This window comes from Erinaceus europaeus, chromosome 2 (assembly GCF_950295315.1).
Source record: "Erinaceus europaeus chromosome 2, mEriEur2.1, whole genome shotgun sequence".
Classification (NCBI taxonomy): Eukaryota; Metazoa; Chordata; class Mammalia; order Eulipotyphla; family Erinaceidae; genus Erinaceus; species Erinaceus europaeus.
This window is the reverse complement of record NC_080163.1, coordinates 189975992-189999864: the sequence shown is the minus strand read 5'-3', so window position 1 is coordinate 189999864 and position 23873 is coordinate 189975992. Positions and strand designations below refer to the sequence as shown.

Genomic DNA, 23873 nt, shown 5'->3' with positions numbered 1-23873 from the left:
TCATTTTTGGCTGTCTCTAGCCAATAAATAAATAAATAATTTTTAATGATGCTCTGATTCTCTCTTTTATTTACTTTTTACTTATTTATTTATTTGTGCCTCTAGAGTTATTGCTGGGGCTCAATGCCAACACTATGAATGCACTGCTTCCTGATGGCCATTTTTCCTTTTTCCCCCCATTTTTATTCGATAGGACAGAGAAAAATTAAGAGAAGACAGAGAGACAGGGAGAAAGATAGACATCTGCAGAACAGGATCCTTGCAGATAGTATCATGTGTGCTCAAGCAGGTGCCCCCTGCCTAGCTACCTCACTTTACTGATTTACTTTTAAATCAGTAAAAATTTAAAATAGAAAAAAAAAAGTGAGTGATCTGGGAGGTGGTGCAGTGGATAAAGTATTGGGCTCTCAAGCATGAAGTCCCAAGTTCAATCCCTGGCAGCACATGTACCAGGGTGATGTCTGGTGCTTTCTGTGTCTACTCCTATATTTCTCATCACTAAATAAAATCTTAAAAATAAATAAATAAGGAAAAAAGTGATGGGGCAGGGGCACATAACATACAAATATATATATATATATATATATGCCACTATTATGATTCATTTGATTTTCTTTTTTTTAATTTTTTTAATATTTATTTGTATTTATTTTTACCTTTTGTAGCCCTTGTTGTTTCAGTTATTATCGTTGTTGGATAGGACAGAGAGAAATGGAGAGAAGAGGGGAAGACAGAGAGGGGGAAAGACAGACAACTGCAGACCTGCTTCACCACCTGTGAAGGGATGCCCCTGCAGGTGGGGAGCTGGGGACTTGAACCAAGATCCTTATGTTGGTCCTTTCTTCGTGCCACGTGCACTTAACCCGCTGTGCTACCACCCGACTCCCTTCTTTTTTTTTTTTTTAAGATACTATTTAGTTATGAAAAAGGCAGGAGGAGAGAGAGAAAGAACCAGACATCACTCTGGTACATGTGTAGCCAGAGATTGAACTCAGGACCTCATAATAATTTATCCATTGTACCACCTCCTGGACCACTCATTTGATTCTCTGTGAACCTGAGTTTGAGTTATTCCCATTTGACAGGATGGAAATGAAACCCAGGGAGTTTCTGTAGTTTGTCCAAGATCTTATAGAGTGGCCCAGGGGAGAGGACACAGTAACTAAAGCATTGGGACTGAAGGGCATGGGGCCCTGAGTTCAATCCCTGGCTTCACATGTACCAGAGTAATGCTCTGGTTCTCTCTCCCTCTCATTGATATATTTGAAAAAATCTTTTTGATCTTTTTTCTAAATCTTATAGCAGCCTAGGAGGTGGTGCAATAGATAGTGTTGGACTGTAAAGCATGAGATCCCAAGCTTGATCCTCCTACATAGTATGTGCTAGACTGATGCTCTGGTTCCCTTCTCTTTTTTTCTCATTAATACATATTTTTTCAGTCTTACAAAGTGAGAGACCTAGGATTTGAATTCAGGTTCTTTTTTTGCCTCATTTGACCTGAAGTATTTCCATGCAATTCCTTCTTCCCATCTTTCCCACTACATACATACACACACACACACACACACACACACACACACTCCCCACCCAGGATTCCTCTGTTTTCTTTGGCTTTTCTATCCAGACCCACCCAGCCCCACAGACAGACTGACCTTCTGGGCCAGGCAGAAAGCAGCAATGCCCAGGGGCCAGAAACAGCACAGCATGGAGAAGACGGCCAAGCCCAGGTGGTCATGGGGCAGGAGTGGGGAGAGAGGGCCACCCCCATCCCAGTCCGAGTCACTGTCACTGGATGAGGTTTCCTGTGGGCAGGAGACAGCCTGGGTAGGCATTTCCAGCCCCTTACTACACCCCACCCCCAGTCCATTCTTCTGCTCCCCAAGGACTCAGAGACCCCAAGAGAAAAAAAAATGTTCCAAAAGCCTCTTGACTTTGCTCCATCCTAGATCCTTTCCACAGGACCCTGTCGACTTTGACTCCAGAAAAAATTAAATTAAATTAAATTAAATAGTGGTCTGGGAGGTGGCACAGTAGATAAAGCATTGGACTCTCAAGCATGAGGTCCTGAGAACAATCCCCCACAGCACATGTACCAAGGTGATATTTGGTTCTTTCTCTGTCTCCTCCTATCTTTCTCATTAATAAATAAATAAAATCTCTAAAAAATTAAATAAACAGGGAGTCGGGCAGTAGTGCAGTGGGTTAAGCGCAGAGGGCACAAAGCACAAGGACCTGTATAAGGATCCTGGTTTGAGCCCCCGGCTCCCCACCTGCAAGGGCATCGCTTCACAGGCGGTGAAGCAGGTCTGCAGGTGTCTATCTTTCTCTCCCCTTGTCTGTCTTCCCCTCCTCTCTCCATTTCTCTCTGTCCTATCCAACAACGATGACATCAACAACAACAACTACAACAATAAAACAAGGTCAACAAAAGGGAATAAATAAATAAATATTTAAAAACATTTAATTAAATAAATAAAAATAAAGTGCTACTCCCTGCTCCGGGCAGGGAAGACAGCATAATGGTTTTGCAAAGAAACCCTCAGGCCTGAGGCTCCACGGTCCCAGGTTCAACCCCCTGCACCACCAGAAAGCAGAGCTGAGCAAAGCTCTGGTTTAAAAAAGGGGTCCAGACAGTGGCTCATCCCTTCCTCTATTGTGTGTGTGTGTGTGTGTCTGTGTGTGTGTCTGTGTGTGTGTGTGTGTGTGTGTGTGTGTGTGTGTGTGTGTATGATGCATTTTTGCATGGCATAACTTTTCCAACAACCCCATATATTAATATACTACATTGGGCTGGCACACTCACCTGTATAGTGCACCTGCTTGGCCATGAACAGAAGAACCTTGGCTCCCACCACACTTAAGGAAGCTTCAGTGCTGTGGTGTCTTCTACCCCCCCACCCCCCCCCTTTTTTTTTTTTTACCAGCGTACTACTCAGCTCTGGTTTATGGTGGTATGGGGGATGAACCCGGGACTTTGGAGCCTCAGGCATGAGAGTCACTTTGCATAACCATTATGTTACCCCCATCCTCTGTCTCTCTTCATATCTGGAAAAGTCAGCTCAGAGTAATCTCTAGCCAAAGTAAATTAAAAGAAAAAAGACAAAAAAAAAGAAAAAAAGGGTTGACAGAGGCCAAAGGTGTGTTAGCTCTAGAGAGAAATGGACAGATAGTGAAAAAAAGGAGATGGAAGCCAGAAGGAAGACAGTCAGAGAACCAAAAGTGAAGGACCAAAGAAGATGGGAGACCTAGCAGTCTGGGAGGTAGCACAGTGAAGTGTTGGACTCTCAAAGTATGAGGTCCTGAGTTCAATATATAGTTGCACATGTGGCAGAGTGATGTTCTGGTTCTCTGTCTCTCTTTCTTACACTAATAAATAAAGTATTTAAAAATAAAGTTGAGGCAGGTCACGAAGGCCTGGTGACAGAACACCTAGTGAACATACATGTTACAATATTCAAGGACCTGGGTTTAAGCCCCTGGTCCCTACCTGCAGTGGGGAAGCTTCACAAGCAGTGGAGCAATGCATATATATCTCTTCTTTCTCTCCCTCCTTCCCTCTCTCTCTCTCTCTCTCTCTCCTCCCCCATCTTCCCCTTCCCTCTCAATTTCTCTGTCTCTATCTAATAAATAAAGTTAAGAAGAAGGGGAGGAGGAGGATCCAGGTGGTGGCACACCTGGTTGAGCAAACAGGTTGCAGTGCACAAGGACCCAGGTTCAAGCCTCCAGTCTCCACCTGCAGGGGAAAAGCTTCATGAGTGGTGAAGCAGAGCTACAGGTGTCTCTCTGTCTCTCTCCCTATTTCCCCCTTCTCTCTCAATTTCCACCTGTCTCTATCCAATAAATATAACTAAAAAAAAAATTTAGGGAGTCAGGCAGTAACGCAGCGGGATAAGCGCACGAGGTGCAAAGTGCAAGGACCGGCATAAGGATCCCGGTTCGAGCCCCCGGCTCCCCACCTGCAAGGGAGTCACTTCACAGGCGGTGAAGCAGTCTGCAGGTGTCTGTCTTTCTCTCCTGCTCTCTGTCTTCCCCTCCTCTCTCCATTTCTCTCTGTCCTATCCAACAACGATGACAACAATAATAACAACAACAATAACATCTACAACAAGGACAACAAAATGGGAAAAATAGCCTCCAGGAGCAGTTATTCATGGTGCAGGCACCGAGCCCCAGCAATAACCCTGGAGGCAAAAATAAAATTAAATTAAAATTAAAATAGATTTTAAAAGAAGGGGAGGAGGAAGAGGAGAGTGAGGTGTTGATGATGACAGCAAAGAGACGAGACCACTGATCTGGACAGAAAAGGTTAACAACCCTAGGGGAGATGGAGGTCTTAAGAACCCCAGCTAGAAATCCAGGAAGCTCCCAACAAGCAGTTGGGAACTAAGGCACCAGGTTGGGAGACAGACACTCCAGTAGCTAGCCTGCCAGATGTTGGCCACATCTGGGCTCCCCTCCAGATCCTCCCCTGCTCCCATTAAGGCCTATTCCACCTACCTCTGGGCTGGAGGGCCCTGGCTCACCCAAGCCAGCACTCACAGAGGGAAGTGGTGGAAGGCACTGCCAGCTCTTTGGAGACCTCGGTTCAGTCTCTGCAGGTTTCTGGGTGGGGGGCTCACAGGTGGCTCCTGCCAGCAGAGGTCGTTGTAGTTCCTGAAGGCTGGGGCTGTCCATGGGTGGGATGAGGCTCCCAGAGGGCATTCCTGGGGGTAAGGAGAGGCAATGACAAGCTGCCAAAGCCTACCCTTCACCTTCCTCACGGATTCCTGCAGACCTGAGGCAGAAAGAGAGACATGCTAGCAGAATAACCTTCAGACCCATTTTGCAGCTAGAAAAACAGTGACTGGGCCCAAGTTGGGACATGAAATCAGAGGCCTGGGTGCTCACTTCTGGGCTCCTCTCTCCTCAGACAAAACTCACAAACCTGATGCAGGCTTATTCTAAACCACATTTTCTTTGTGTGATAGGGCAAAGAGATATTTAAAGGAGAGGGGAAGACAGAGAAGGGAGAAAAAAAAACACCCACAGCACTGCTTTACTGCTCAAGAAGTGTCCCCTGCAGGGGGCTTGAACCTAGGCCCTTGCACATAGTAATATGTGTACTCTACCGGTGTGTTACCACCCCCCTCCAAAAAAAAAAAAAACAATACTTCATAGTCTGCCCCAGAAAATCCAAACCCCCACCCCAGCCTAGCCCACACTCCCTTGATGCTCCCCAGACCTGCACAATGAATACTCATGTTCCCTTCCTCACAAAGAATCACTCAGGAAGCCCAGTCCCCACCCAACTTGCTCACACTCATCCCAAGGGACTCCTTCCATACCTGCCCCAAACAGCTCCTGCAAGTTAGCTCACCTGGATAGTGTGTGCTGCTTTGCTCCTGTACAGGGCCAGAACCTCGGCCAAGGTTCAAGCCTTTCCCTCACCTCACTAGAGGCAGCTTCGGTGTCTTCTCTCCTTCTCCTTCTCTCCTTCCTTCTCCTTCTCTCCCTCTCCCTCTCTTCCCTGTCCCTGTCCAGCTCCGGCTCCCGCAAAATGCAAAATGAGTGTTCAGAACAGTGGAGCCTTAGTGACCACAAACTAGATGAAAACACCCCCCAACCGCCACACTCCTCCCAAGGGACTCCTAGCAAACACCTAATTACACACCCCCAACTGCCCCCGTGCAAAATTCACAGGCTTCCCACACATGACATGCACCCCCATGCCATCCTTTCCCCTTGCCCATCACTTCCCCGGCATCCCACCACCTCCTGTGCACCCCTCCCCATCCACGAACCCACGTGCTCACCCGGACACTCCTATCTCTTCAGAACCCACCTTTTGCATAGACGGCTCACAAGACCCCAACCTACCACACAGAAACACAGCTGAACCCCAAATATCACAGGAGGGAGGTTGGTGGTGATGACAAGCCTCTCGCCCTCACTCCAAACCTGGCTGGGGCCCATTTCCACGCCCAGGAATTGGCTTCCCCATCTCCAGTACTGGGACCCCGGGGCGAGCCGGGCGGGGTACCCCCTCCTTACCCCCCTTCCCCGCCCCCCCCGCACCGACTTCCTCTGCGACCCTGTAGTCCCTGGAAGGGGAACTCAATGCGCCCTGCATTCCCCAGGAATCCGGGTCTGGGGAGGAAGAGTCGACCTGCTCCCCTGGGGTCTCCCGGGACCCCCCCAGCCGCAGCAGCGTGCGGGGGCGGGGCGGCCGGCTCCAGGTTCCGCCCACCGCTGACTGGGGGTGTGGCTTTGAAGACTGACTTCTGCTCCCGGGTGCGCGGAGCTTGACCTCCAGGGGCGTGCAGGCCTGGCTCTGCAGGAAGCTGGCGCACCCCAGCTCCCCAAGGCCTCCCCGGCTCGGCCCCGCCGCCACCGCCCCCAACACTAGCAGCGCTGCCCTGCGGGTCCTCCTGCCGCTTCAAGCTCCTCGCCTCCAGTTCCCCTTCTCCAGCTCCAGTTCTGGCCCAACTGTGCAAAGAAACTGAGGTTGAGTGGGGCTTGCGGGAGGTAGCATAGTAGTTCTGCAAAAGATTCTCAGGCTAGAAGCTCCGAGGTCCCAGGTTCAGTCCCCAGCACCACCATCAGACTGGGCTGAGCCAGGCTCTGGAAAAGAAAAAGAACTGAGGCTCAGAAAAGAAACTGAGGCCCAGAAAATGGTGCTCACTCAGTCAAGGCCCTAAGACCTGCTCATTGTTACTCAGGGCTCAGTCCCTACAGGTCGGGAGGTGGGGTGGAGAGAAAGCAGAGGCAGAGGTAGATGTGAGTGGGCAGGGGGTGCGGTGGTTTGCTGCTTCTCAGTTGGCATCGAGTGAGCTTAGGAGGCAGTATGGAGACCCACACAGACCTGAGTTCCTTCCCAGGCTCTTATTTATTACTTAGGGAAATTGAAAGGGGGAGATTAAGACACCTGCAGTACTGCATCACCACTTGTGAAGTTTTCCCTCCTGCAAGTGGGGACTGGGATCTTTAATCCGGGTCCGTGCACATTGAACAAGTATGATCTGGGTGCACCAGTAGACTGAGGGGAGGATAGAGAGATACCAAAGTATCTCTTGGTACTGTCCATGGTGCTCTTCCTTGGTGTTGGGACTCTAACCTAAAGCCTCTAGCCAGGTTGCACTTACTGAGTCACCTCCCAGCAGCTGAATATTGTCATTTACATCCATCTCCACCAGTCTGATGATGGGACACTCCTTTCCCTGCAGGCCTCTACCTCCTTCAGGGAGCCCACTCAGCTTGCCCAGGCTTCCCCTTCCCAGAAACCCTCTTTCTCATCAGTCCCCATCAGCCCAGTCAGAGGATTCCCCTCCTGATGTAAGGCTTGCCAGAGTTCCCTTGCTCCAGGGCTCTGGGGCTCTGTGCCAAGAGTCCAGAAGCGGGAGCTGGCACAAGCCCTGATCCTGGGAGCAGCAGATGGTGTCTGCAAGTGCACTTTACTCAGCCAGAGTTTCTGGCAGATGACAGACATGCAGGAAGCACCGCAGAGGAGAAAAGAGATGAGCAGGAGAGAGAGCTGTCCTGTCAGTCCCTGCCTCCTGAGCCCCACTCTGTCAATTATCACTAGGAAGCATATTAGAACTTCCTGGTGTTTGCAGTTGGAACCCTTCCATGTTGTGTCATCTGGGAGAAGGCTGGGGTTGATCACTTTTGTACACTGCTGTGCCTCCAGGACTAGAGAGTGCCTGGTGCAGACCTTCAATATGTTTTATAAGAGGAAACAAGCATTGTCCCTGGAGGTGGTACAGTGGGGTAAAGTGTTGGATCCTCAAATATGAGTTCCTGAGTTTGATTCCTGGCACCTCATGTACGTGCTAGAGTGATGCTCTGGTCCTCACTCTCCCCCATCTTCTTCCTCTCTATTTCTCTCTCTCTCTCTCTCTCTCTCTCTCAATGTTGAATAAACAAATATGTAGATAAAAAAAATTATCAGGCTGGGAAGAAAGCACAATGGTTATACAAAAAGACTTCCATGCCTGAGGCTCCAAAGTCCCAGATTCAGTCCCCAGCACTAGATTTTTATAAGCTGGTAAAGATAAATAAAGTTATGGTTTTTTTTTAATCATCTATGAGAGACATTAAAAAAGAAGAATGCAGGGGCTGGATGGTAGCGTAGTGGGTTAAGCGCAAATGGTGCAAAGTGAAAGGACCGGTGTCAAGATCCCAGTTCGAGCCCCCGGCTCCCCGCCTGTGTGGGGGGGGTCGCTATACAAGCGATGAAGCAGGTCTGTAGGTGTCTTTCTCTCCCCCTCTCTGCCCTCCCCTCCTCTCTCAATTTCTCTCTGTCCTATCCAACAACAACAACAGCAATAACAATAATAACAAGGGCAACAAAAATGGGAAAAATGGCCTCCAGAAGCAGTAGATTCATGATGCAGGCACCGACCCCCAGCGATAACCCTGGTGGTAAAGAAGAAGGAGAAGGAGGAGAAAATAAGAGTCTGCCAGGAAGTGGAAACGATAATCCTCACAGAAAAATAGGCTCCAGTAGGTGACACCATGGAAGAGCACAGGGTTTATAAACATAAGATTATAAGTTTCATACCCAGCAGTGCATATGCTAGAGCAATGCTCTGGTCTCTCTCTTTCTCATTAGTGCATTTTTAAAAAGGCACTCTGGTAGTCACTAGGAAATGCAAATTAAAATCACATGGCCAACACCCACCCACCAGAACGTGTTAAGATGAAAAGGGACACCTCCAGGGAGCTGGGCGTTGGCGCAGCGTGTTAAGCACACATGGTGGAATGCGCACAGACCGGCATCAGGATCCTGGTTCAAGCCCCCGGCTCCCCACCTGCAAGGGGGTTCCCTTCACAGGAGGTAAAGTAGGTCTGCAGGTGTCTATCTTTCTTTCCTCCTCTCTGTCTTCCCCTTCTCTCTCGGTTTCTCTCTGTCCTATCCAACAACAATGACAAAAATGATAAAAACAATACAATAAAGAACAAGGGCAACAAAAGGGGAAAAAAAAGTTTTAAAAAATTAAAAAAAAAAAAAAGACGGCATAAGGATCCCGGTTCGAACCCCAGCTCCCCACCTGCAGGGGAGTCACTTCACAGGCGGTGAAGCAGGTCTACAGGTGTCTTTCTCTCCCCCTCTCTGTCTTCCCCTCCTCTCTCCATTTCTCTCTGTTCTATCCAACAACAATGACATCAATAACCACAACAACAAGGGCAGCAAAAGGGAAAAATAAATAAATATTAAAAAAAAAGAAACATTTAAAAAAAAAAGAAAAGAAAAGGGACACCTCCAAATGCAGGTGAGGAGCAGGAAGAGGCCTCCCTCACTGGGGCTGGGAGTGCTCATTAGCCCAGCCATAGCCTCCTCCTGCAGCTCACCATCTCCTACTTCCCAGCATGTCTGCTAGCAGCAGATGTGACCATATATGCACCAAAGGACAATCCCCACCCACTGATGAGGAAAGCAACTGTGGCCTCCTCACATGCAGGAAACTGCAGCTGTGAGAATAGGAAAGATCTACAGCCACATGCAACAGTGCAAAGAGATTTCAAAAGCGGGAGTCGGGCTGTAGGGCAGCGGGTTAAGCGCAGGTGGCGCAAAGCACAAGGACCGGCATAAGGATTCCGGTTCGAACCCCCGGCTCCCCACCTGCAGGTGAAGCAGGTCTGCAGGTGTCTATCTTTCTCTCCTCCTCTCTGTCTTCCCCTCCTCTCTCCATTTCTCTCTGTCCTATCCAACAACGACGACAACAACAATAATAACTACAACAATAAAACAACAAGGGCAACAAAAGGGAATAAATAAATAAAATAAAATATTTTTTAAAAAGAGAGATTTCAAGAGCAAAACACTGAGCGAAAGACAGCAGGCACAAGGCCAGAAGACTAGTTTACTAGGTAGGGCACATGCTGTGTCAGGGTGAAGCCTGTACCACATGGGTGGTGCTATGGAATCAGAGGAAGCTTCGGTGCTGCGGTGTCTCTTTCTCCCTCTCTCTAACAGAATGAAAAACGGCAGCCCAAGGTGGTGAAACAGTGCATGTGCAAAATTCCGCTCCACAAAAAAAGAAAAAGGGAGTCGGGCGGTAGCGCAGCAAGTTAAGCACAGGTGGCGCAAAGCGCAAGAACCAGCCTAAGGATTCTGGTTCGAGCCCCCGGCTCCCCACCTGCAGGGAGTCACTTCACAGGTGGTGAAGCAGGTCTGCAGGTATCTTCCTCTCTCCCTCTCTGTCTTCCCCTCCTCTCTCCATTTCTCTCTCTCCTATTCAACAACAACGACATCAATAATAACTACAACAATAAAACAAGAGCAACAAAAGGGAATAAATAAATATTTTAAAAAGAATTTAAAAAATTTTAAATAGAGAAAGAAAGAAAGGGAAAGAAAAAAAGGAGGAGAGAAAGGAGAAAGAAAGAAGTGACGGGAGTAAACAACAGATACAAATAATACATACTATGTGGTTTCCTTTATATAAGGCACAAAAGCAGGACGTTAATCCATGAGGTTGGAAGTTCAGTGAGTGGTTTACCTCAAAGAGGTATCTCGAGGGATTGGTCACTTTCTTTTCTTCTCTCATTTTTTAAATCAGTGTTTGCTTTTTAAAATTTATTTATTTGGGAGCGGGGAGGTAGCGCAGCGGGTTAAGCGCTGGTGGCGCAAAGCGATCCCGGTTTGAGCCACAGCTCCCTACCTGCAGGGGTGTCACTTCACAAGCAGTGAAGCAGGTCTGCAGGTGTCTATATTTCTCTCCCCCTCTCTGTCTTCCCCTCCTCTCTCTATTTCTCTCTGTCCTATCCAACAACAACAACAACAATAACTACAACAATAAAACAACAAGGACAACAAAAGAGAATAAGTAAATAAATAATTTTTTTTTTAAATCAATGTTAAATTATTTATTTATGGGAGTCAGGCGGTAGCGCAGCGGGTTAAGTGCACATGGCGCAAAGCGCAAGAACCAGCGTGAGGATCCCGAACGAGCCCCTGGCTCCCCACCTGCAGGGGAGTCGCTTCACAAGGGGTGAAGCAGGGATGCAGGTATCTTTCTCTCCCCTTCTCTGTCTTCCCCTCCTCTCTCCATTTCTCTCTGTCCTATCCAGCAACAATGACATCAATAACAATAACTACAACAATAAACAACAAGGGCAACAAAAGGGAATAAATATTTTTTAATTATTTATTTACTATTGGATAGAGACAAAGAAATTGAGAGGGGAGGGGCAAATAGAAAGAGAAAGAGATTAACCAGCTATGCTACCACCTAATCCCCACTGTGGACTTTTTTTTACAGTCAGGGAGTGAGGGGAGTGAGACCACAGCACTGAAGCTTCCTTTAATGCATTGGAGGCCCTGCGTAAGCCTGGGTTGTATATAACAAAGCAAGTGAGCTATTTTGCCAACCCAAGCAACTATTATTAGTATTGAATTTTTTGAGTTCTCTTTTGTAAAGTATATTCTATAGGGGGCACCTCTCATCGGCTAAGCAGTGATAAGGGCCTAAATAAATGTAGTCAGAACGTACCGTTTTCTTATCCTTTTTTAAAATTATTTTATTCAATAGGACAGAGAGAAATTGAGAAGGAAGGGGGAGATAGAGAGTGTGAGAGAAAGGTAGACACCTGCAGACCTGCTTTACCGCTTATGAAGTGTCCCCACTGCAGGTGGGGACTGTGGGCTTGAACCTATGTCCTTGGACTTAGAACTAATTGCACTTAACTAGGTGCACCACCACCGCCTGCCCCCTCCCTCCACTTTCTTATCTTTACATATTGTATTACATAATTTTCAAGGCACTTCTACATCATCTCATCCGATCCTCACAGTCATGACATGAAGTGGACAAAGGTCACCAATTGTGTGATAGATGAGGAAACTGAGACAAAGGGGGGGGGGTTGTGGGAGAGGTGGAGAGGCATGGCCTGGCTCACACAGCCAATAAGCAGTGCACTGGGACTAGAATGTAGGCTACCTACGTTCTCTTCCATACTTCCATACTCAATTGTGAAAATGTTACTTAAAGGAATGTTGATGATGACCTACGAGCTACTTATGATATAACTTTCTATTTTAAGAAAGACTTCTGGGGGCCGGCAGGTTAAGCGCACATGTGGTGCAAAGCTCAAGGACCGGCGTAAGGATCCTGGTTCGAGCGGTGAAGCAGGTCTGCAGGTGTCTGTCTTTCTCTCCCCCTCTCTGTCTTCCCCTCCTCTCTCCATTTCTCTCTGTCCTATCCAACAACAATAGCAGCAATGGCAACAATAACAACAACAAGGCAACAAAACGGGAAAAATGGCCTCCAGGAGCAGTGGATTCGTAATGTAGGCACTGAGCCCCAGCAATAAACTTGGAGGCAAACTAAACAAACAAATAAATAAACTTAAAAATAAAAAAAAAAAAAGAAAGAATGAGAAAGAGAAACACCTGCATCCCTGCTTCACCACTCATGAAGCTTTCCCTCTGTGGGTAGGGACCAGGAAATTGAACCCAGGTCCTTGGGCACCATAATGTGTGCCCTTAACCAGCTGCAATACTACCTCCCTCCCCTTTCTTTCTTCCCTCCTTTTTTTCTTTCTTCCTTTCTTTCATTATTTCTCTTTCTTTCTTTCCTTCTTTCTTTCTTCCCCCTTCATTTCAGAGAGGGGAAGAGAACTGTAAAGGACCCAAGTTCAAGCTCCTGTTCCCCACCTGCAGGGAGGATGCTCCCCGAGTGGTGAAACAGGCCTCCAGGTTTCTATCTTTCTCTCTCTCTCTCTGTCTCCACCCTCTCAATTTCTCCCTGTCCCGTTGAATAAAATAGAGAAAAAAAGGGGGCACAGCACCAGAGTTTTCTTCAACATAGTGGGGGCCGAACTTGAACCTGAGTTGCACACATGACAAAACAGCATACTATGCAAGTTAGCTATTCACTGACACCTTTTTTCTTTTTTAAAATTTTATTATTTATTTATTTATTTATTTGCCTCCAGGGTCGTTGCTATGTTTCAGTACCTGCACTACAAATCCACTGCTCCTGGAGGCCATCTTTCCCATTTTGTTGCCCTTGTTGTTACCCTTGTGATTGTCGTTATTATTATTGTTGTCATTGCTGTTTTTGTTGTTGGATAGGACAGAGAGAAATGGAGAGAGGAGGGGAGACAGAGAAGAGGAGAGAAAGACAGACACCTGCAGACCTGCTTCACCACTCATGAAGCAGCCCCCCTGCAGGTGGGGAGCTGAGGGGCTCAAACCAGGATCCTTACACTGGTCCTTGTGCTTTGTGCCATGTGCACTTAACCTGCTGCATTACCACCAGACTCCCTGTTGGGTTTTTTATATTTATTTATTTATTCCCTTTTGTTGCTCTTGTTTTATTGTAATTATTATTGTTGTTATTGATGTCGTCGTTGTTGAATAGGACAGAGAGAAATGGAGAGAGGAGGGCAACACAGGGAGGCGGAGAGAAAGAAAGACACCTGCAGACCTGCTTCACCGCCTGTGAAGCGACTCCCCTGCAGGTGGGGAGCTGGGGGCTCGAACCAGGATCCTTACGCACTGGTCCTTGCGCTTTGCACCAAGTGCGCTTAACCCACTATGCTACCGCCCGACTTCCCTTTTTTTTTTTTTTTTTTTTTTTTTTTTTACCATAGCACTCTTCAGCTCTGGTTTATGGTGGTATGGGGAATTGAACCTGGGGCTTTGTAGCCTCAGGTATTAGAGTCTGTTTGCATAACCATTATGTTACCTACCCTCCACCCCGCACCTTTTTCTTTTCCTTGTTACTTATGCTATGGGGACAAAACAATAAGAAGAAAAAGGAGTCAGAGTGTTGCTCTAGCATGTGTGTTGCTGGGGCCGAACGTGGGGTCTCCGGCATGCTGGCGTTATGCTCTACTTGCTGAGCCATCTTCCTGGTTATGGGTCATGGTTTATTTTTGTTTTGTTGTGTTTCTGCCAGGGGTATTTCCTAGGGCTTCACACCTGTACAATTCCACCAAAAGGGCTTTCCTTCTTTCTTTTCCAGATAGAGGGTGAGACAAAGAGGTAGAGACAGAGAAAAGTAGAGATACCTTAATACTGCTTCCCCACTTGTGAAGCTTCCCCTTTGCATGGTGCCCCCATGTGGTAGTTGGGGCTTAAACCCAGGTCATAGTATATTTAATGTAAATTGGTCCAGTCCCTGTGGCGAGCAGTCTGAAGAACTCTCAAGAGGGCTAGAAGTGGACCTTCCCTATGAAACTGCAATTCCTCTCTTAGGGATATATCCTGAGGAATCAAACACACCCATCCAAAAATATCTGTGTACACCTATGTTCACAGCAGCACACTTTGTAGTAGCCAAAACCTGAAGCAACCCTGTTGTCCAACAACATGATGAGTGACTGAGAAAACTGTGGTATATATACACGCAATGGAGTACTACTCAGCTGTTAAAAATAGTAATTTTGCCTTCTTCACCTCAGCTTGGATGGAGGAATCATGTTGAGTGAGATAAGCCAGAAAGAAAAGGATGAATATGGGATGATCCCACTTATAAGAAGTTGAAAAATAAGAACAGAAGGGAAAACACAAAGCAGATCTTAGCCTGGAGTTGGTCTATTGCACCAAAGTATAAGACTCTGGGGCCGAGGGGAAGTATTCAGGTCCTAGAACATGATGGCAGAGGGGGGAGTTAGATTAATTAAGTGGGAATCTGAGATATGTTACACATGTACTGACTACTGTATTTTACTGTCGACTGTAAATCATTAATCTCACCAATGAAGGAGAAGAAAAATGTGTGCTCTACCAGGAGCTGAGCTACCTCCTGACCCCGCTACTGGTCACAACCTTTTCTTGAGCTGAGTTCTGGTTGTCAGGTAGATCCACTTTATGGAATGCAATCTAGCTGTTTGTGTCTGTGCACTTTTCTGCATATATACTATACTTTTTAAAAAAGATTTTATTTTGGGTCTGGGTGGTGGTGCACCTGGTTGAGTACACATTACAATGCGCAAGGACCGGGAGTCGGGCAGTAGCGCAGCAGATTAAGCGCAGGTGGCGCAAAGCTCAAGGACCGGTTTAAGAATCCCGATTCGAACCCTGGCTCCCCACCTGCAGGGGAGTCACTTCACAGGCGGTGAAGCAGGTCTGCAGGGTCTATCTTTCCCCCTCTCTGTCTTCCCCTCCTCTCTCCATTTCTCTCTGTCCTATCCAACAACGATGACATCAGTAAAAACAACAACAAAACAACAAGGGCAACAAAAGGGAATAAATAACTAAATATTTTTTTTAATTAAAAAAAAAAAACAATGCACAAGGACCCAGGTTCGAGCCCCCAGTCCCCACCTACAGAGGGAAACCTTGGTGAGTAGTGAAGCAGTGTTATAGGTGTCTGTCTCTTTCCCTCTCTATCACCACCTTCTGTCTCCATTTCTGGATTTCTCTATCCAATAAATAAAAATAATTTTAAAAATTAAAAATAAATAAAGATTTTATTTTATAGGACAGAGAGTAATTGAGAGAGGTGGGAAGGCCAGAGAGACACCTGCAATATTACTTTACCATTCATGTAGTTTCTCCCTGCAGTCAGGGGGTTGGGGGCTTGAACCTGAGTCCTTGTGCATTGTACTGTTTGTGCTGAACCAGGTTTTTTACCACCCAGCTCCTATATTACACTTTTAAAAAGCTGTGCTTGTGACCTGGAAGATGACACAATGGATAAAGCCTTGGACTCTCAAGTATCAGGTCCCAAGTTCAATCCCTGGCATCTCATGTGCCACAATGATGCTGTAGTTTTCTATCCCTCCCCACCACATTAATTAATTAAAAATATGTTTTAAGTAAAAAGTCAGGTTTGAGAGCTGGGGAGATAGAAGAAGGGTTATGCAAAAAGTCTCTCATGTCTAAGGTTCTGAAGTCTCAGATTCAATCCCCTGCACCACTATAAACCAGAGCTGATTAGTGCTCTAATCTTTCTTTGCATCTCTCTCATTAAAAATAAATAAAGTGTTTACAGCCATACCACCCTGAACATGCCCGATCTCGTCTGACCTCGGAAGCTAAGCAGGGTCGGATCTGGTGAGTACTTGGATGGTAGACTGCCTGGGAATACTGGGTGCTGTAGGCTTAAAAAGGGGGGGGGGGAGTCTGGCGGTAGTGCAGCGGGCTAAGCGCATGTGGCACAAAACACAAGGACCGGCGGAAGGATCCTGGTTCAAGTCCCTAGCTCCCCACCTGCAGGGGAGTCGCTTCACAAGCAGTGAAGCAGGTCTGCAGATGTCTCTTTCTCCATCTCTGTCTTCCCCTCCTCTCTCCCATTTCTCTCTGTCCTATCCAACAATGACAACAACAATAAAAATAACAAAAGGGAAAATAAATAAGTAAATATTAAAAAAGAGAAAGAGAAAATAAATAAATAAATAAATAAATAATGAATAAAGTATAAATAATAAAATGAAAGTCATAGTTGAGTGGCTGAGCACTGGCACACCTAGTAGAGCACACGCATCACCATATGCATGGACCTGGGTTCAAGCTCCTGGTCTCTACCTCCTCTTTTCAGCTCTTTTGGGTATATATATATATGAAGAAGGAGGAAGATAAATGATGAGTTAGATATTTATTTTTTTAATATTTTGTTTATTTATTAATGAGAGGGATAGGAGGAGAGAAAGAACCAGATAACATTTTGGTACATGTGCTGCCAGGGATGGAACTCGGGACCTCATGCTTGAGAGTCCAGCATCTTGTCTACTGTGACACCTCCCAGACCACATGAGTTAGATCTTTATATACTCATGTGAGTCAATTCCAAGAGGCAAGATACAAAAATGTATTACAGTAACTATAGGAAATTGTATGGTAATTCCTCAAAAAAGTATAGCTAGGGGCCAGGAGATGGCATACCTGTTTGAGTGCAGGTTATAATGTGCAAAGACCTGGGTTTGAGCCCCTGGTCCCCACCTGCAGGGAGAAAGCTTTGCGAGTGGTGAAGCAGAGGTGTAGGTGTCTCTCTGTCTCCCTCCCTTTCTATCACTCCCTTCCCCTCTCCATTTCTGGATGTCTCCATCCAATAAATAATACAGGTAATTAAAAAATGTACAGATAGAATTACTGTATGACTCAGCAATTTTTCTTCTGAGTATATACACCCAGAAGAGTTGAAAGGAGGAAAGGAGGATCTTGAATAGGTATTTACACATCCATATTCACAGCAGCATTACTCATTACAGTCAAGAGAAAAGGAAAAAAAAAAAAAAAGGCCAGGGATACTCAGTGCTGGAGCACAGGACTTCTATGCCTGAGACCTCAGTGTCAATCACTGGCATCACCAAAAGCCAGAGCTGAGCAGTGCTCTGGAAGAAAAAAAAAAAAAGGTGAGGTGGAGTGGTAGTGTGTTGGGTAGATGGCACACATAATTACAAAATATCATGCACAAGGACTCGGGTTCAAGTCTGGATCCCCACCTGCAGAGTGAGGGGTTTCACAAGCCAAGGAGCAGCCACGGAGAAACAACATACTGGTGATGCGAAAAGACTTTCATGCCTGAGGCTCCAAAATCTCAGGTTAAGTCCCCAGCATTACCATAAACCAAAGTTGAGCAGTGCTCTTGGGGGGGGGGGGTGGAGGAACAAAGCAATGGGGCAGTGCTACAGGTGTCTTTCCCTCACTCCCATCCTCTATCAAATAAAAGAAAAAAAGAGAAAAAAAAAGTCACCAGGAGTGGTGGAGCCATCAAGCAGGCAGTGAGTCCTGAGAATAACCTTCATTGGGGGAAAAAAAAAACCTATATAAAATTTGCCATTTCAGTAAGGAGAATATCAATAACATTAGCAAACATTTACAGTGTTCTGTATGCTCCAGGCACCATTCTTTTTTCTTTAATTATTTTATTTATTTATTCCCTTTTGTTGCCCTTGTTGTTTTTTTATTGTTGTAGTTATTATTGTTGTTGTCGTTGTTGGATAGGACAGACAGAAATGGAGAGAGGGAGGGGAAGACAGAGAGGAGGAGAGAAAGAGAGACACCTGCAGACCTGCTTCACCACCTGTGAAGGGACTCCCCTGCAGGTGGGGAGCCGGGGTTCGAACCGGGATCCTTATGCCGGTCCTTGTGCTTTGCGCCACCTGCGCTTAGCCCGCTGCGCTACAGCCTGACTCCCTCCAGGCACCATTCTTAATAGATGACATGTTTTATGTCAGTTGCTATCTCTGTGCAAGACATTCTCTCCCTAAAATCAGTGGCTTAAAACAACAAATATATCTGATAGTTTCTGAGCAGGTCAGGAATCCAGGGATGACTTAGCAGGGTGGTTCTGGCTCAGGGTCTCAGGAGGGGATGGACAGAGGCTGGAAGGTTTCTTTCCAGAGGGGCCCCTCATGTGGCCTTGGGGTGTGTGTGTGTGTGTGTGTGTGTGTGTGTGTGTGTGTGTGTGTGTGTGTGTGTGTGGCGGCAGCTGGTGTTCGGGAGACCAGCGGTGTGGCTCCCCCCTGGGGCATGGCGGTGGGGCCTGGTGGAGCCGAGCGGCTGCGGTGGCTGCAGCGTCTCTGGTGTCTCGGGTATCCCTGGCCGGCCAACTTCCACCTTATTTATTTTTAATGAATGAGAGATACAGAGACAAAGATACAAAGAGAGATCAGAGCACTGCTCAGCTCTGGCTTATGGTGGTGCTGGGGATTGAACCTGGAACCTCAGAGCCTCAGGCATAAAAGAACCATGATGCTGTCTCCCAAGCAAACTATCCTCTCTTGTAATAGCACTGTTCCATCGATTGTGAAGGTGGTGACCCAGGGCTTGAACATGGGTCCTTGTGCATGGTAGCATGTGTATGTGTATATATATACAGTGAGAGATACCAGAGCACTGCTCAGCTCTGGCTTATAATGGTGCTGGGCAGTGAACCTTGGCCTGCAGAGCCTTGAGCATGAAAGTCTTTTTGCAGAACCAATATACTGTCTCAGCCCAATGATGCTTCTTTTAGAAAAGAAAATGGTACCATCAGGCAGTGACATACTCGGGTGAACACACATGTTACCATGCATACGGACCTGAATATAAATCCCCTGGTTGACACCTGCATGGAGAAAGCTTCACAAGTGAAGCAAGGCTGCAGGTGTCTCTCTCTTTCCCTATCTTGCCTTCCTCTCTCAATTTCCCTCTATCCTATCAAATTAAAGTATAACAGTAATAGTAATTTTTTAAAAAAATATGTTTAAAAAGACTAGAAGGGGAGTGTCGGGTGGTAGCGTAGTGGGTTAAGTGCACAAGGCACAAAGTGTAAGGACAGGCCTCGGGATCCTGGTTGGAGTCCGCGGTTCCCCACCTGCAGGGGGGTCGCTTTACAAGCGGTGAAGCAGGTCTGCAGGTGTCTATCCTTCTCTCCCCGTCTTCCCCTCCTCTCTAGATTTCTGTCTGTCCTATCCAATAACAACGACAGCAACGATAAAACAAGGGCAACAAAAGGGGGGGAAAGTAGCCTCTAGGAGCAGTGGATTTGAGGTGGTGCAGGCACTGAGCCCCAGCAATAACCCTGGAGGCAAAAAAAAAAAATACTAGAAGGGGCTGCGTGGTGGCTCACCTTGGTAAACTGCAAGGACCCAGGTTCAAGGCCCTGACCCTCACCTGCAGGGGGGAAGAAGCTTCACAAGCAGTGAAGCAGTGCTACAGGTGTCTTTCTCTCTCTCCCTCTCTCTCCCCCTTTCCTCACAACTTCTCTCTGTCTCTATCCAAATGGTAATTCTTGCGATAAGCTCACGCAAGTTTAATAGTTAACCTAGCTGTCCTTTCAAGCTGCCGCCAGTGTTCACCCTCTTCAAGGAATGTGGTCCTAACTAGACTGTAAGGAATTTTCTGATCACCACCAAGTGGGTAATCCCCTCCATTCCTCAAAGGAAAACAAGATAATCCATCCCAGGAACTTTTTCTAGTTCCTGTGGGGAGCTTGCTTCAGCCTGAAAGAATTCTTTCTTCCCTTATCTTGTTTATCTTCTGCCTATGATAACCTTTTATTCTTGCAGCCTTTTGCAAGACCTCTCTTCTTGCTTGGGATGTTGCTCCATGCATGAAGGATTTAATAAGTTTATTTGACTTCAAAATGAAGGCTGGAGAAATAGCTCACTTGGATAGTGCATTGCTCTGCCATGTGCATGACCCAGGTTCAAGCCTGGCCCCCACTGCATTGAAGGAAGCTTGGGTGTTATGTTCTCTTTCTGAATCTTATAATCACGACAGTGATAATAATAACAACAATTTACCATGACCTACTTAGATTTGTTAACACTTTCTTTAAAAGAAAAACAGGTGGTCCAGGAGGTGGTGCAGTGGATGAAAGATTAGATTCTCAAGCATGAGGTCCTGAGTTCAATCCCCAGCAGCACATGTACCAGAGTGATGTCTGGTTCTTTCTCTCCTCCTATCTTTCTCATGAATAAATAAATTCTTTAAAAAAAATAAAAAATAAAAATGAAAACAGGAGGGACCAGGTGGAGGTATACCCATTAAGAGCACACAAGTTACAATGCACAAGGCCAGCCCATAATATATATCTGTGTGTGTATATATATATATATATATATATATATATATATATTTTTTTTTTTTTTTTTTTTACCAGAGCACACTGCTCAGCTCTTTTATAGTGGTGGTGGGAAGCAGAACTGAGACCTACGAAGCCAAAGGCATGGGAGTATTTTTTGTGCGACCATTATGCTAACAACCCTCTATCTGGTCCAGGAGGTGGTGTAGTAGATAAAACATTGGATTCTCAAGTAAGAGGTCCCGAGTTCAATCCCTGGCAGCATATGTACCAGAGTGATGTCTGGTTCTTTCTCTCTCTCTTCCTATCTTTCTCATGAATAAATAAGTAAAGAAAGAAAAGTAACTGATTGAAAAAAGAAATAGTGCAAGGACCAGCATAAGGATCCCAGTTTAAGCCCCCGGATCCCCACCTGCAGGGGAGTCGCTTCACAGGCAGTGAAGCAGGTCTGCAGGTGTCTGTCTTTCTCTCCCCGTCTTCCTCTACTCTCTCCATTTCTCTCTGTCCTATCCAACAACAATGACATCAATAACAACAACAATAATAACTACAACAATAAAACAACAAGGGCAACAAAAGGGAATAAATAAATATTAAAAAAAAGAAATAAAGTAAATTTTAAAAATGACCATAAGTCTTAGGCCAACCCCTGGATTCATCATTACAATTATTTAATTTTCACTTTTTTGCCTTCAGGGCTATCGCTGGGGCTTGGTGCCAGCACTACAAATCCACTGCTCCTGGTGGCCATTTTATTGGATAGGAGAGAGAGAAATTGAGAGAGGAGGAGATAAAAGAAGGAGAGAGGGCCTGAGTGGTAGCTCATTGGGTTAAGTGCACAAGGTGTGATGCACAAGGACCAGTGTAAAGAAGGAGAGAAAGAGAGACACCTGCAGACCTGCTTCGCCACTTGTGAAGCTTCCCCCCTGCATGTGGGGAGCTCCTTTCTGGGAGACCTTTATCTCTTCCAGCCTTGTGCCACGATTTCTCTGTCTGTAACGAAAACATGAATGATAGCTTCCACCTCATTAAACCATTATTAGTGTTTTAGAACTTTTTGTTTTTTCTGCCTCCAGGGTTATCACTGTTTCTTGGTGCCTGCACTACGAATCCACTGCTCCTGGAGGCCATTTTTCCCCTTTTGATGCTCTTGTTGTTTATCATTGTTATTATTATTTTTGTTGTCATTGCCGTCATTGTTGTTGGACAGGACAGAGAAATCGAGAGAGGACAGGCAGACAGAGAAGGGGAGAGAAAGATAAGACACCTGCAGACCTGCTTCACCTCTTGTGAAGCGATCCCCCTGCAGGTGGGGAGCCGGGGGCTCTAACTGGGATCCTTACACCGGTCCTTGCAGCTTTGTGCCATGTGCACTTAACTCCAGCAATAACCCTGGAGGCAAAAAAGATTTGGGGGGAAAGTAGAGTGTTAAAACAAATAATAAAAGGTTGGACATGGGGAGAAAGGGCCTCAGTATGACACCCAGGCACAACTTCTAAACCCTTTTTTAAAAAATTTTATTATCTTTATTTATTGGACAGAGATAGCCAGATATTGAGAGGGGTGGGAGAGATAGAGAGGGAGAGAGTCAGAGAGACACCTGCAGCCCAGCTTCACCACTCGTGAAGCATTCCCCCTGCAGATGGGGACCAGGGACTCGAACCTGGGTCCTTGCACACTGTAATGTGTGTGCTTAACCAGGTGCGCCACCGCCTGCCCCTATATATATATATATATATATATATATATATATATATATATATATATATGCCTCTAGGGTTATTACAGGGGCTCAGTGCCTGCACTATGAATCCACTACTCCTGGCAGCCATTTTTTTTCCATTTTTCTCCATTTTTTTTTTTTCACCAGAGAACCACTCAGCTTTTGTTTATGGTGATGTGGGGGATAGAATCTGTGAGCCTCAGGCATGAGCGTCAGTTTGCATAACCATTATGCTAACTCCCCACCCCACCCCCAAACCCTTTTGACATTTGGAGACATGTACTTAAGAGAGGCAAGACAGCAGTGAGGTTAAAAGAGCATGAGATCCTGGACAGACAGAACTATGAGCAGTGTGACTTAAGGCAAATGATCTCTCCCAATTTTCTCATCTTATACAAAGCTGACAGTGTCAATTACCCTGCAGTGTGTTAGGGTGTTTAGAAACCCGCATAAGAAAAGTTCTCAATCAGGAGTCAGCGTAAAGGACCGGGAGTAAAGAACCTGGTTTGAGCTCCTGGCTCCCTACCTGCAGGGGAGTCGCTTCACAAGCGGTGAAGCAGGTCTACAGGTGTCTCTCTTTCTCTCCCGTCTTCCCCTCCTCTCTCCATTTCTCTCTGTCCTATCTAACAATCACGACATCAATAAAAATAACAATAATAACTACAACAATAAAAAGACAAGGGCAACAAAAGGGAAAAATAAATAAAATTTTAAAAGTTCTCAATCAATGTTAGCATTTAAGTATATCTATCCCTGAAATTGTCCTATTGTTTTATTTTTTTATATTAAAAAAATTTTTTTTATATTTTCTCTTTTGTTGCTCCTGTTGTTTTTTATTGTTGTAGTTATTATTGTTGTTGTTGTTATTAATGTCGTTGTTAGGACAGAAAGAAATCAAGAGAGATGGGGAAGACAGAGAGAAAGACACCTGCAGACCTGCCTCACTGCTCGTGAAGCGACCCCACTGCAGGTGGGGAGCCAAGGGCTCCAACCGGTATCCTTATGTGGGTCCTTGCGCTTCGTGCCACCTGTGCTTAATGTGCTGTGCTACCGCCCGACTCCGAATTATTTTATTTCTTTTTTTAATTATTATTTTTTAATATTTATTTATTTATTTTCCCTTTTGTTGCCCTTGTTGTTTTTCATTGTTGTTGTAGTTATTATTGTTGTTATTGATGTCATTGTTGTTGGATAGGACAGAGAGAAATGGAGAGAGGAGGGGAAGACAGAGAGGGAGAGACAAAGATAGACACCTGCAGACCTGCTTCACCGCCTGTGAAGCAACGCCCCTACAGGTGGGGAGCAGGGGGGCTCGAACCGGGGTCCTTACGCTGGTCCTTGCTCTTTGCGCCACATGCACTTAATTATTTTATTTCTATCAACAGTTAGAGACCCTGGCTCCCCACCTGCAGGGGGGTCGCTTCACAAGCAGTGAGGCAGGTCTGCAGGTGTCTTTCTCTTCCCATCTCTGTCTTGCCCTCCTCTCTCAATGTCTCTTTGTCCTGTCTAGCAACAACAATAACAATGGAAAAGACATGGCCTCTAGGAACAGTGCATTCGTGGTGGTGCAGGCACCAAGCACCAGCGATAACTCTGGAGGCAAAAAGAAAGAAAGAAAGAAAGAAAGAAAGAAAGAAAGAAAGAAAGAAAGAAAGAAAGAAAGAAAGAAAGAAAGGAGATTGAGCTGGGGAGATAGCAGATAGCAC

At 46.0% G+C, this 23873-nt stretch overlaps 1 protein-coding gene and 1 pseudogene across 2 annotated transcripts in view; one reads left to right on the top strand and one right to left on the bottom strand.

The window, feature by feature from the left end:
• TMEM91 (transmembrane protein 91) overlaps window positions 1-23873 on the bottom strand; it is a 38394-nt gene that overhangs the window by 2092 nt on the left and 12429 nt on the right. The window contains exons 2-3 of one of the 2 annotated variants that reach the window (XM_007536590.2): window positions 4498-4703; window positions 1653-1802 (exon numbers count right to left, since the gene is read on the bottom strand). In XM_007536590.2, coding sequence (XP_007536652.2) covers window positions 1653-1802; window positions 4498-4703 — 356 coding nt within the window. The remainder of the gene's footprint in view (window positions 1-1652; window positions 1803-4497; window positions 4704-23873) is intronic. The other variant, XM_060186029.1, reaches the window with a different exon arrangement.
• On the top strand, window positions 15919-16037 carry LOC132537080 (5S ribosomal RNA; annotated as a pseudogene).